Below are 13,673 nucleotides of genomic sequence, written 5' to 3'. Positions count from 1 at the left end.
TTTTACTCTCCCCATTATTTTTAACCAATGAAAAAAAAAGAACTAACAAATTGTTTCAAAAGTTGTACAAATATAATTGTTCAAATATCATTACTCATAAAAAAAAATATCCACGCGGAAATTTTATCATCCTCTTTTTCTCACAGCTGTCTCCTCTTATTGGGTATATAAATACCCACTCCCATTTTCCAATTCAATTCATGTCTTAACCCAAACAAACACATTCAAATTTCGTCTTTCTTTCTCTCTTGTTCTCACTTCACTACTAAATTTCAAATTGGACCCTAAACATGGCCTCAAATTACTATTTTGCCATCGTTCTTTCTGCAGTATTGCTTCTTGTTCTACCTACACTCTCCTTTGGAGAGCTTGTACAGGAACAACCTCTTGTACTCAAGTACCATAACGGCCAGCTTCTTAAAGGAAAGCTCACCGTTAATCTAATCTGGTACGGAACATTCACTCCAATCCAACGCTCCATAATCGTCGATTTCATAAACTCTCTCAGCACCACCGGTGCGGCTCTTCCATCAGCCTCCGCGTGGTGGAAAACCACAGAAAAATACAAGGTTGGATCCTCTGCTCTTACCGTAGGGAAACAGTTCCTACACCCTGCTTATACACTTGGAAAGAATCTAAAAGGAAAAGATCTTCTCGCTTTAGCTACGAAATTTAATGAACTCTCTTCTATAACTGTTGTGCTAACGGCGAAAGATGTTAACGTTGAAGGATTCTGTATGAGTCGTTGTGGGACCCATGGTTCTGTCCGACGTGGCAGTGGTGGAGCGAGAACTCCTTATATTTGGGTTGGAAACGCTGAGACGCTCTGTCCCGGACAATGCGCGTGGCCTTTTCATCAACCTATTTACGGACCACAGACACCGCCGTTAGTTGCACCTAACGGTGACGTTGGTGTTGACGGGATGGTGATAAACTTGGCTACACTTTTGGCCGGTACCGTTACGAATCCGTTTAACAACGGGTATTTTCAGGGACCAGCAGCGGCGCCGTTGGAGGCTGTGACGGCGTGTACTGGTGTTTTCGGAAGTGGCGCTTATCCGGGTTATGCGGGTCGTGTTCTTGTTGATGGGGCAAGTGGATCGAGCTACAATGCGCACGGTGCTAATGGGAGGAAGTACCTTTTGCCGGCGATGTGGGACCCTCAAACTTCGGCATGCAAGACTCTCGTCTAAGGTGGGGACCGGATAATTGACACGTGGCATAATATGGTGTAGATATATATGGTGGGTTGATAAATATGGGGCAGGTGAATGATGCTCTGGGAAGGGGAAGTGTATTTTTAAATTTTAAAGCAGCTTTGTCGTTTAGTGTGACGTGTAAATTCTGTTTCTAAAGACTAAAAAGGAATGTTATTATAAAAAACTTGTTATAAATCTGGAAAACGTTTGAAAAAAAAAAGAGGCATATCACTAAATATAATAATATATATGTAATTGTTCAAGTGACATTTTTTTCATTTATCTATTTCTCTTTTTTAATTTTAAATTGTAAGATAAGATAAAAAGAAACACTACTAAAAAAACAAAAATTAGTGAGGGAAATTTTGTGAGGGAAAACATGAAATCCCTCTCTAATTCCGTCACTAAATTTTGCGACCATGGAATTTGTGAGGAATTTCATTTTTTCCGTCAATAATTTTCCTCGCTAATTTTGCTTTTTCTAGCAGGGAAAAGTGTAGTGGGTGGGTTTTATTCTGAAAACATTGCGAGTATTTTTTGTTAGAGTAAGGTAGTTGTGGAATGAATGAGAAGGTGTAAATGAAGAGGGTAACTTTGATTACCTTATGGTAAAAAAAAATAAAAAAAAAATGAGAATACTCTTGTCTTCCTATAATGGAGCGGTGGTTTCTTTTTGTGGTGCTGACTGCTGAGGACCTAGGAGACCATTATGGCGATGTGGCAGTGATGATGCCATTGGTGAGGTGAGGTGAATCTGATTCTCGCATAAAAGCCTACAGGGATGTTTTTGTTTGTAGTATTATTTAGGTGGGTCCTCTTCCTCTTCAATCATGATTCGGATAAGTTTTAGTATTACTGATGCTAAAATGTGAGAATTGAGAGGGTCATATAGCTTTCAACGTTATTCTTTTCTATTCAACCAAGGTTGAAAATGCTGGTATTATTTCCGTGAAATAAGTAAAAGTTGATTAGTCCATACTCAATACATTACATTGCTAGTTTTCAAATTAACAATATCAGGATAATGAGTGGAGCTACATGCCAATGATGCCATGCCTTGTCTCTTTCTGTTTCCAATCCATGCCAAGCAATATCCTAGCACTCAAAACTGCCACAGACTCATTTTCTACAATTGATCAATTATAGAGGTATCCAGTAATGAACAAATATTTCTAACCTAAGGTGTAATTATGGACTCCAACTTGCATGTTCATTGATGAATGATTCATAATCACACGCTAGGCCAGTAGATTCAGAATCAGAAGCATTAAATTTTTGGATCACATTGGGTGTGGAATATTGAGATCAAATCATTGTAAATATTTCAGGAATCACTGAAATTGTGTCACGTTCATGAATTTGTCATAAGACAGAACAAACGTCATAGATATAAAAAAAATTCCGATAATAAGTGCTATACGAAATCAAATGTGATTAGTGTTGTGCCTAACAAAGTATTTCTCAGTGTTCGAATGGCTAGTGTGGTTGTTTTGAGACTACATCCCCATGAGATGTGTTTACCAATATTGTTCCAGACACACAAATATACGTATGACTGCTTGTTAAATTGGTAATAACTAATAACATGTTATTGTCAAACAAAAAAAATGGTAATACATGTTTAAAACTCGCTTTGACTGAACGCAGTTAATAATCATATAAAATATATGGGATCATGTGATTTTATATGTCAAACAAAAGTACAAAACAAATGAATAAAACAATATAAGCTTGTTTTATGTTTGGTCATCCTCCATACTTTACGACCAATATTGTCACAAAGACACAAATATACATATGATTCCTTGTCAAATGAATAATACTCTCATATGATGCTTTGTATGCATGTATGTACGTATGGAGGATGACCAATGAGATAGACTCTAATATCTTTGTTTTTATATTAGGTCGTAAAGTGAAGTATTATTCTAGAATACAAACCCATTTCATACCTTATCTTGTACGACTTGCATTTTTCATAATCAACTATGGATTACCAATTTACCATATATTTTGACAGTTAAGAGACAGACTGTCTATCAAGTAACACAAATTATGAATTCAAACACAATATATAAACACTTATATGGCATATTGCAAGGAATGGGAATAAGCAAATGTAAACCCCATATATTAATAAGCCATTTTTACGATGGATAATTTTACAAAGAACATCTGAATATATATAAACACTAAAGCAAAAGCACAAGAAAAAACACCGTAAGTTTACAAGGTTCACTGTTATAAATATGTTCAATCTTCATATAACAAACCACCTCAGTCTAGGCGGTCAGATAATACTCTCATTAGAGGCCAAAGCATCAGCCATGATAACAAGTGAGGGTGTAGGGTATTATGTCCACTCATCCAATAATCAATAAATCCATTTTAGCAGACTTGGCATTCAATAGTAGGGGCTGTAACGCATCCCCATTCTGAACCTTGGTATTTTTCTGCAATTAACAAAACAGTCCTCTAAATCTACACCATGTCTATCACACAAAACAGAGAAAGTTTTGGAAAGGAAATAAATGGTACAACATACATACCCGTATCCATAAGGAGCGGGAGCATAGGCAAAAGGAGGTGCATATGGAGTTCTACCTCGAAATCCCATGTAAGGATTACTAGGCCGGCGGGGACGAAATTGTTTCATCCCAGGTACATTGGTCCTCTTAGCAGTAACCTGCGAAAAAGTCCAAATAAGTATAGATAGCTGCAAAGAGGAATACAAACTCTTTTTCAGAAAAGCAGGAGCCTTTTGTTGTAATAACCTTCAATTGACGTCCATGTAGTTCAGATTCATTCAACAAAAGAGCCTCTTGAACAGCTTCTACTTCGACAAATTCTACATAAGCATAACCCTTGGGTTGGCCAAACTTATCAGTGCGAATAGTAACACGGTTTACAGTACCACACGATTGGAAATGCTGCTGCACGTCTTCAGGAGTACATGCATAGTCCACCTGTAGAAAATATTAAACCCAAGAGGTCAAATGATGGCAGAGCCAAAACTGTTCGAGAATGTACTATAATTTTCATAAGAGAAAACAGTTTAGGAAAAAGACTGTTAATTTCAGCTACAAAAGGAAAAGGGCTTATCATGTCAGACTCCACCAACCAAATAGTTTCATTTAGCTTGTAATTTCAGACTAATGAAGAACAACTTTCAATAGCAGCTCAACAAAAAACAAATAAAAAATCATTTCAAATGTGGGCATACTATGGCATGAAAAGAAGCTGCAAAAGAAATCAATTTGCCCTTACTCATGCAATTGCTAGCATCAGCATTTTGCTCTACCAAAGTACAAGCTACTAATAGATAAACCAAAGGGCCAGTAAATAATGACAAGTAAAATCAAGGAAGTGGAATTTCGTAGTTATTATTTAGAGGGTGTACTCGTTGATTAAAAATTCCAATCACTATTTTCGTCATAATCAGCTATCCACCCTGAAATTTGTTTTCTGAAGTGCACCTTGCCCTTTAGCCTCTGAAAGGATCTTTCGCCCAAGTGCACATTTATGAGTGTCCAGCCCAACAATTCCGAACTGCTTGTCCATGAAAACAGTTGATATGTGGGTGAATTGTAAAAAGCAAGCAGAAAGAAAAATTATTCAAAATTTCCTCTTGATCCCATGGATAAAAACAGGAATATCAAAGACCCCTCACTGTTAGAAAATAATGCCTATAAATTTCTTGAGTGATAAGCGTCACAAAAAGTGTCCTTTGGCTTTGCAATCAAAACTCCAGATACCAATGCATAGTTCTTTACCTATAAAGGGTGTCCTCTTCTCACCAGTAGAAGTCCAAGGTCTCGATCTGCAACATTATTCATTCCTCTGTCCATTCGTCCACAGAAACTCAGGAAGTAAAGTAGTTAAAACTTTCCATCCGAAACATCTTTCCAATTCACCCTAAATAATAGATTATGCTGCTTTGATCTCTCCCCCACTAATTTTTTTCAGTATCGGAATCCCTACATTCTCCAAACCATAATCATGACTTTCTTCAACTCAATAACGGACACTTCAACCTTCTTATCCCCTTTTCTACCCCTCTAATGTTTTTTTTGTTACGTTACATCTTTTGTTTTTCCACTCTTTTTTTTTTAATTTCATAAATTTGATTTTTCTAATTTTTTTTTCTCCACCAGCTATATGTTTTACATTTAGATCATATACTTCCAACGGCTGCATGACTAGAGCAGAAACTTATAGATGGAAGCATAACCTGCAATTGTAGTCAAACATTATGTCAAAGCACAATGCTCACAGTAGAAAACACAATCAAATTCTAAAGATTGAACATCAAACAAATAAATTTAACTACCTACATATCCGTAATCTTTACAAAATTCAAACTTTCACTGATAGAGTATAGTGAACTGAAAATGGATTTAACTCCTTTAGAGTGCACAAATAACTTTTGAGGGTAGAATAAGAAATATCAACCATTGATGAAAAATAAATGATGATAGTCCATACACATACATGACAACAAATCATGAATGTTTTAAAATATAAACAGACTTTTTTCATCAATTGTTGAGTTATACTTTATCCGCAAATGTGAGAACTCAATTCAGAGAAGCTAAATTCAATTTAGACTAATGCATTTATAATTCAATTGACAGTGACAGTGGTAATAATATGCTGCAACAAATATGGAGAACTTTGGCTTAGGTCCAGAAAAAATGAATGTACGAGTATATACAAAAGACCATGAACAGCGATCGATAACAAATGGAGCAAAAAATAAACACCAGGTTGAAATTAAAATCAAATCGTTATGAAATCAAAAGTTCTCGAGGAAAGAGGGGGAAGGTCTAGATGAATAAGTACAAGTAGCTTGACGAAAGCCATCATCATCATCATCACCATCTTGATAATCATACAAGTTTTTGCAAGAATGCGAGAATTATTATTGTCATTCACTGAATATTTTGGAAAGGAAGAGGCACTGATACAGGCAACACATGGACAATTAGACTTCCTGAAAAAACTTTACGAAGACTGCATGCACAATTGTGCGAGATAAAGGTTCATTCGTCCAACAGAATTGAAAAGCTAAGGATTTTGGTATAAGGGCGCTCTAGAAGCAAGATTGGGGTTTCAGGTAGCTTAGCATCAGAAATATAAAGATAATGGCCACCAGGAGAAGGTCAAGTGACTACGGTGGATGTAGCTTTGAGTAGAAGGTCAAACAGTAACAACTCATAACATACTGGGCAGAAAGAAAAGTAATACGAGGACAGAATCAGGTAAAGCATAAACCTATATAATGATACAACTTCCGAAAGAATGTATGACTTGGCCTAGAGGGAGACTTCATTTGCTATATCTCATGCCATATTCAACTTCAATAAAAAATCTACTTATCCTAATACAATCTAGTTTTTAATGTCTTAAACTAATAACCATTGGTAAGCATCCAGCTCATGTACTGTTTAATTTAAATGGAAATGTTTGCAAAAAAAGTGGTCCTTAAATTCTACTTGTGTCAACTTAATCAAAAACATTAATATATAAGAATGTTATTTTTCCTGGGATATATATACAAGCAGAACTTTCCAATTCCTTTGCTTCTTCCTTCCACCTTATCTCATCTGCATGCAGTCAATCCCCTACTATCTCCTCTACACTATATGAACAATGCTACCCATGAACAAAGGCATTTCACTATATATAATAAACTTAGCAATCAAAAGGAAAAGTGGAAAACCATATAAAGCTGTGTACAACAGTGCGAAACATGCCACATGCTGTTCGATCTAATCTGTGTTAGATTGCAAATTTTCCGGATCTTGCTATTGGAAATATATGGTAAGAAAAATCTTGACTAGTTAATGATTAGGAAGTTCTACCATATTATAATGATGGCATTTCCACAGACATGCATACCCAATTGACCTTGTGCAAAATTTCAAATCCACAAAATGTTTTGCGCATGATTATGGTTTAATGATCCCCAAATCATGTACAACGATGTGATACTAGAGACGGTTGAGATTAAGCCGAAACCTCCTACCCAATTAATGTAAAAAAAATCTAGAGCATAACAAACTCTTCAATTTGTTCCCAAAAGCAGCATATACGTATGTATATGTTGGCTACTATAATTGAACTAATCACTTATGACAAAATGTATCTGTTAATCTCAATGATATTCACAGACCATATTATGAACATGACAATAAGACAACTTAATAAGCATAATATAAAATTTTAACAAAAACAGGGGAAGAGACAGCTCACATTGCCCACAAAGATTGATCGAGCATCAACTTCCTCTCTATTAATCTGACTTGCAGAAGCATTAGCGGGATCTGTTTAGAGATAATAATAATCAATAACAGAGACAGGAATTTTCCGTTCAAAAATAACAGAGACAAGAGTCCAACAATATATATAAATAAAATGTCTTGCACAGCAAGAAAGTACAGTGATCACACCATGTAAAAGTGCTAGGAGAAGAAGAAAAATTAGAAGAAAATACATATAAAATTACTCGTCCTATGTTTTTTTATTTTTAGAAAGTATGTCTAAGAAAAGGATTGTTATAGGAGATGTCCAAGCATCTCAGCACACGCCTCTCCCATCCCATCGACATAATGGAGAACATCTTCCTGCGATATGCATCCCTTAATAGGAAAAACGCTATTCACCCTGATCACCAGGGTACTCAAGCATCCCGTAGGATTTCCCCTAACGAAAAAACTCAAGCATCAACCAAGAACTAAAAAGTTGAAAAAACCGGTCGACACATTTTCAGCTAGCATCATACCACTACACAAAAATCTCTCTATGGCAGATCAATGGCACCAAATTAGACCATCTTTCACAAACAAATCAATGGCACAACACCAACACATTACCAAAGCCGGCAACAAACCTAAATCTTAACTTTCTATGTCATAAAATTAAATACAAAACAAGCAAAGTAGAGCCACATGAAACATGAAACATAGCCAATTTAACCCAAACTCGTATCAAGCACACATTACTTCACATAAAGAACAAAACCCAGCTATGAAAAACATCAAAAATTTCTTTTTTTACAATTACAGAATTGAAAAACAAGTAACAAAATATCAGAAAAACAAAGCACCCCAAATTCTATAGGGGAACAAAAAGGAATCACCTTGAACAGATCCCATTTCTTTCTCGACCTTAGCCTGCATCTCCTTTAAAGCAGCAGCTTCATCTTCCATTTCCTTCAACCGCTTCTTCATATCATCCAAATCCTGTAATCGTCATAATCAACATTGTTGCATGAATGAAAATTAGGGTTTTGGGGACTGAAATTGAGTTAGTGAGAATGAGAAAAACGGAAAGTGTTACATACGGCTTCGTTGTTATCGGCGCCGATCATATCAACGTCGTCGTTTTCCATGTCTCAGTCGCAGAAGGGTACGCCGTCGTCCAGCTGCGGTTTCAATCCCGGCACACTTCTACAAATCCCCCTTTTTTGACAAACAATTTTTTTTAGGTTATTTTTTCATTAATCTAAAATAAAAAATAACCGATAAAATAAAGAAATTATAACTGCTCCCTCCATTCCTTCTTAAGTGTCTTTTCAGTGAATTTTTCGTTCTTATTTAACTTTTAAGGGTATGATTTATCAATTATACCCTTTGTCAATTATTCTTATATTTTTCAATAAAACTATTAATGATATATATTTGAAAAACCAAAGTTTGTTTTTTTAAACAAAGTTTATTTGTTTTGTTTTAAAACAAAATTTCTTTCTTGTTATCTTCAAATTTAAATAAAATTTTGTTACTTGTGATAATAGTTCTATGAAAAGTTAAAATTCTATAAATAACATGAGTAGTACTTGTTAAAAATTTCAATTGAAAATTGTTTGTTATAAGAGAAAGATAAAGTGCGCAAAAAAATAGAAATTTGTTGGAAAAAGAGAGTAGTAACTAACAATTGTTTGTTGTATATTAAATTTATTGAAAAGATAAAGTGTGTGCAAAAAAAAAAGTAAATTATTAGTGGATTAAATTGAGGGTATAATAGAAAAAAAAAGTGTTCAAAAATACACTTCACTATTTTTGTGTTAAAATTCTAAAACGACACTTAAAAAGGAACGGATGGAGTATTATTTTTGAGAGGAAGAAATTACAACGGTTTGAGTTTAATTATGCAATCAAGGGGGTGAATTGGATTGTGATTTCAAGAGATTTTAAAAGTCTCGTGGTATTCAATCAAAACTTTTATAAAATATAAATAAATCTTGTGGTATTCAATTAAGACAATCATGACTTTTTTTAAAATACAACGAAATTTGTTGCTATTCAATTAAGATTTCTCACAACTTATAAAATGTCCTTCGGTATTCAAAAATTGATAGATTTTAATGGATTCTTTTATGGAATGGATTTTGTGAGACTTTATAGTTAAAAATGTGAACAAAATACTCATTCAACAATTTCACAAAAATTTGTAAGACTCCCACAATTTTCTTTTCCGTGATGTCCAACGAGAAAATTGTTCACCTGAAAATGATTCTCGTAAAATTATATCGTTCCCATGGCACATAACTTTATGTGGGAGTCTCCTACTTTTATTCTCGAAAAAATTATATTCCCATTCCCATGGCCCATGAATATCATTTTCAGGTGAACAAAATGATATTGTTTTAGGTGTAGAAAACTTTCAGTTAATATAGTTCGAGCTACGTGTTAATTTATTCTCGTAAAATTTTAGGGTATGTTTGGATGATAAAAGAAAATGAAAGGAAAGATTGTAAGAGAAAAGATTGTTGAAGGAATGAAAGTGAGTGGAAAGTGAGATGATTTTTTAGTTGTTTGATATAAATGAAAGTGAGAAGAAACGGAAAGGAAAGAAAGATATATATACATATCAAACGACAAAAATGCCCTGCATTAAAATGAAATAATATAATTTAGTGATTTTCCCTTTAAAAAAATAAAATAGTGATTTTCTTAAACAAAAGGACGAAATTGCCTAAAAAAGTAACAGTATGAAATTAAATAAATTTTAAACTATAGGTGCCTTGAGATTGACGTGAATGAATTTTTAGCAAATAAGCATGTGTGGATATACTTCAAAATTAAAGTGAGGGCCATGTTGTCATTTCCCCACATTAGATTTTCCTTTCATGCTTTCTTCTCATTTTAGGGAGGAAAGTTTTTTAACGTGGGACCCACCTAAATTACACAATCATTACACTCTGACAGAACATCTAAACGATGGAAACACACTTTTCAATGAACTTTCTTTCCTTGTTGCTTTCCTTCCACCCTCTTTCCCTAGAACCAAACGCAGCCTTAGCTATTTGTTCAATTTATTAGTTCACTTCAAACTAATTTTCTTTTAAGATGACTCTATGTCTAGAACCATTAAGACGGCTTCAAAGTCTCATATAAGTTAGAAATGAATATCATGGTGTAATAGTGTTGGAAAAAATAAAAAACTTCTCATAAGCATCTAGAAAAAACACAATTGGTTTGTTGATATAAATCCTTTGAAATTTTGATAGTCTTTTAAAATCTTATAAAATCTCAGAATATAAATCCCTTGAAATCCAAATTACAAATCTTAAGAATCTTTTAAAATCTTAAAAGTCATTAAAATCTTGCATAGTCTTTTAAAATCCACTAGACTTTTTCATGTAAAATTGTTTTTTAAAATCCTAATCCAATACACCCCCCAAATCATCACATATATATTTTAAAAACTATTTGTTAAAAAATATATATCACTTTTGTAAAAAAATAATAATATATATATATATATATATATATATATATAACTATTTTTGTATCATGTTAGTATTTTAATAAAATATTATTATATTTTTAAATATAAAGATGTTATGGTATGAATTATCCACTGGCATTGTCTCTATCTTATTGCTCTTTTCAATCACAGTTTATTTCCATCAACAAAATTTAAACTTAAGGATCGAATTTTATTTCCACTAAAATATATCATACTGGATTCGATTCTTCAAGGGAACAACGTTTGTCCAGTGTGCATGCCTCTACGCACGAGTCGGATAAGTCGCCCACTATTGGTGAATCGGAAACCGATGCGAAAGTCAAAAAAAAAATCTAAGGGTGTAAAACGGGTTATTAAGTGTGTGTGAAGAAGAAGCGAGGGAATTTTTGGATTGAAATGTTGTTTTTGTTGAAGATTCATGTGAAGAGATGATGAAAATGATGAAGATTTGTGTCTTTTCATTTTGTTCTTTTAGACATTAGAGTATTTTTTTTACTTTTCCTATTTGCCTGGAATGATAGAGTGTCTTACATTTATACGCATGCAACCTGTTAGAACATCGCCTTACATTGGCGCCAAAGTGTCTATAAATACAATAAATTAATATTTACTATTGATGTGTTAAAAACTACAACATGATAGAGTAATATTGAGAGTTGGTTTATTTCTAGGAAGTAAAATATATGTGCATAGTAATAACATTAACTTAGGACAAAATCTATAACTATGAATTCGTGTACGCTTATTACTGATGTAGTATTTTTGCATCAAACAATTGTAAGTATTTATATCGTCTCCTCAGGGACTAGTGCGATATCGCGGACCGTTCGACACCAAATACCATTCCAAGTTAAAAAGATAATTGGTTGTTTGTTTTAGTAACTCAATTGCAAACGATAAAATTGAGATTAATAGGGCGTGAAACTTGTTAGGATTAGAGTTCCTTGATCAAGCGTCACACGTAACCTAATGATCATACATGGATTCTAGCTTTTCTTTGATATTATCACGTATCCCTCGACAACACTATTCGTGTCCAAACAATTTGTGAAATCAATTGTATCATTCAATCGTCGATGTCTCAAACTATTGAATGATTCAAGAGTCGATCTTATCGTTCAATCGATGATTTCTCGATCTATTGAATGATAAGAAAGCTTTAGGTTTGGATACACAAAGTGATTATCAAAACATCGATTCCATGTCTAGAACCTATGTTTTGATAGATGGTTATTCTAAACCTAGATTCAAAAGTATTTCTCAATCACAATTAAATCAAAGATAAAGATCAAAGTGCAAGAATAACATCAATATCAAATCAAATGCTAGAACCATATATTTATAGATCAAAAGATTACATGTTAAGCTAAGATCAAGTACCTCTAATCCCAACAAAGGAGATTTAGCTACTCATTGTCATGGAAGCCTTGCAAGAATGAATTGAAGGAGAAAGATTCATTTACAACTTGTGATTTCTCAACAAAGAATGAAGAATCCACTCTCTATCACTCTCACTCTATGAAGAACAAGCCCTATCTCTCTCTCTAGAAATATTACAAGTGAAAAACTCAGAGAAAAACTAAGTAAAAAACTATGTATAAAACTATATCTTTTCTGAAATGGTTGAGTGGGCTATTTATAGAATTCTGAGTCTGCATTCACTCGCCTCGCGAGCTACTTCATTCGCCATGGCGAGTTGAAGTTTCTTCCCCATTGGGTTTGCGCCATGTCAGCAATGAGAAGCTTAAACCGCCCTAACTCGCCTCGCGAGTACTTTCCCTCGCCATGGCGAACAAACTCGCCTTCTACTCGCCATTGCGAGTTGGTGGCGTGTAATCTCTGTTGGCCACTGGAATTGCTCGCCTTTTACTGGCCATGGCGAGTTGGGGCGAGTAATCTTCATTTTTCAGCCTTTTTGTACTTTTCTTCATTTTCTTGTCTTTGCTTGATGTCTTGAGTTCAAATCCTGCACAAATGGGTGAAGTAAGATAGATAAAGCGTAAAAGGGCAATAATCACTTATTTCTCGGCTTTTCCCTCAATAACTTGTAAAACAAGTAACAAAAGTGCCTAAAATATATCACTTAAATTACAACTTTCTAGCACTTATCAATTACCAATGAAGAAAACGACTAAAAATATATCATAAAAAGAAGAATAAAAGACTAAAAAAAAGTATATTCTACACTACTTTTTTGTCGCCAATAAATAACGTCTTAAATTGAATCCATTCATCCCATTTTAAATACAAAAACAGACAAATTTTTGTGAGTGTATTTTATTTCTCTAATACGCAATGAAAGTTGACTCATACAAACACCTTTAAAATCTACAGTCCGTTTAGCCACAAATTTTGTATGGGGTACGTTGTTGCTTACCGCATCGCACACCCATTTTAATGCTCAAAGGACAGATAGAAATACAAAAAACAATATATAATATTATATAAAGATAAAAAGAAAAATAGCCAACATATATTAACAAAAACTTTCAGGATATACTCTTAATTGTACTATTTGTTTAATCAGTTTTGTTGGTATATAATGTACCACTAACATGTACATTAAAAAAATCACTCCCTACTATGAAGAACCACCCTTAAAACATTTGATTTTATCAAATCTAATTTATGCATTTGTTTCTTCAAGGTTGGCTCTGAAATAGTGGCCATGCAATCACCCACTCACGGAAAATAATGTATTTCCTTTTTATGTCAATGACC

The 13,673-nt window shown here is 33.9% G+C and overlaps 2 protein-coding genes across 2 annotated transcripts; one reads left to right on the top strand and one right to left on the bottom strand.

Annotated features, from left to right (window-relative positions):
• The first annotated feature begins 189 nt into the window (after positions 1 to 189).
• Positions 190 to 1,419, top strand: LOC11409803 (protein EXORDIUM-like 2). The gene has a single exon (XM_003608402.4). It carries the CDS (start codon positions 291 to 293, stop codon positions 1,191 to 1,193), a length of 903 nt encoding a protein of 300 aa, XP_003608450.1. The 5' UTR covers positions 190 to 290; the 3' UTR covers positions 1,194 to 1,419.
• A 1,884-nt stretch (positions 1,420 to 3,303) lies between these two features.
• LOC11406230 (polyadenylate-binding protein 2) lies at positions 3,304 to 8,714 on the bottom strand. The gene is made up of 6 exons (XM_003608404.4): positions 8,545 to 8,714; positions 8,341 to 8,443; positions 7,455 to 7,525; positions 3,974 to 4,165; positions 3,749 to 3,885; positions 3,304 to 3,652 (listed from the first exon to the last, which is right to left on the bottom strand). Exons 1-6 carry the CDS (start codon positions 8,590 to 8,592, stop codon positions 3,604 to 3,606), a joined length of 600 nt encoding a protein of 199 aa, XP_003608452.1. The 5' UTR covers positions 8,593 to 8,714; the 3' UTR covers positions 3,304 to 3,603.
• Positions 8,715 to 13,673: the final 4,959 nt, after the last annotated feature.

The sequence above is a fragment of the Medicago truncatula genome, chromosome 4 (assembly GCF_003473485.1).
Source record: "Medicago truncatula cultivar Jemalong A17 chromosome 4, MtrunA17r5.0-ANR, whole genome shotgun sequence".
In the NCBI taxonomy this organism is placed as follows: Eukaryota; Viridiplantae; Streptophyta; class Magnoliopsida; order Fabales; family Fabaceae; genus Medicago; species Medicago truncatula.
The sequence above is the reverse complement of the archived record's forward strand: the minus strand, read 5'-3'. Positions and strand labels throughout refer to the sequence as shown.

Bases quoted from the DNA above. Each gene is read 5' to 3' on its own strand.
- LOC11409803 (XM_003608402.4), top strand. From the start codon at position 291: ATGGCCTCAAATTACTATTTTGCCATCGTTCTTTCTGCAGTATTGCTT.
- LOC11406230 (XM_003608404.4), bottom strand. From the start codon at position 8,592: ATGGAAAACGACGACGTTGATATGATCGGCGCCGATAACAACGAAGCC. The intron at 4,166-7,454 runs GTGAGCTGTCTC...TATTTTCTACAG, and splicing joins GATCAATCTTTGTGGGCAAT to GTGGACTATGCATGTACTCC. The intron at 3,886-3,973 runs GTTATTACAACA...ACTTTTTCGCAG, and splicing joins TACATGGACGTCAATTGAAG to GTTACTGCTAAGAGGACCAA.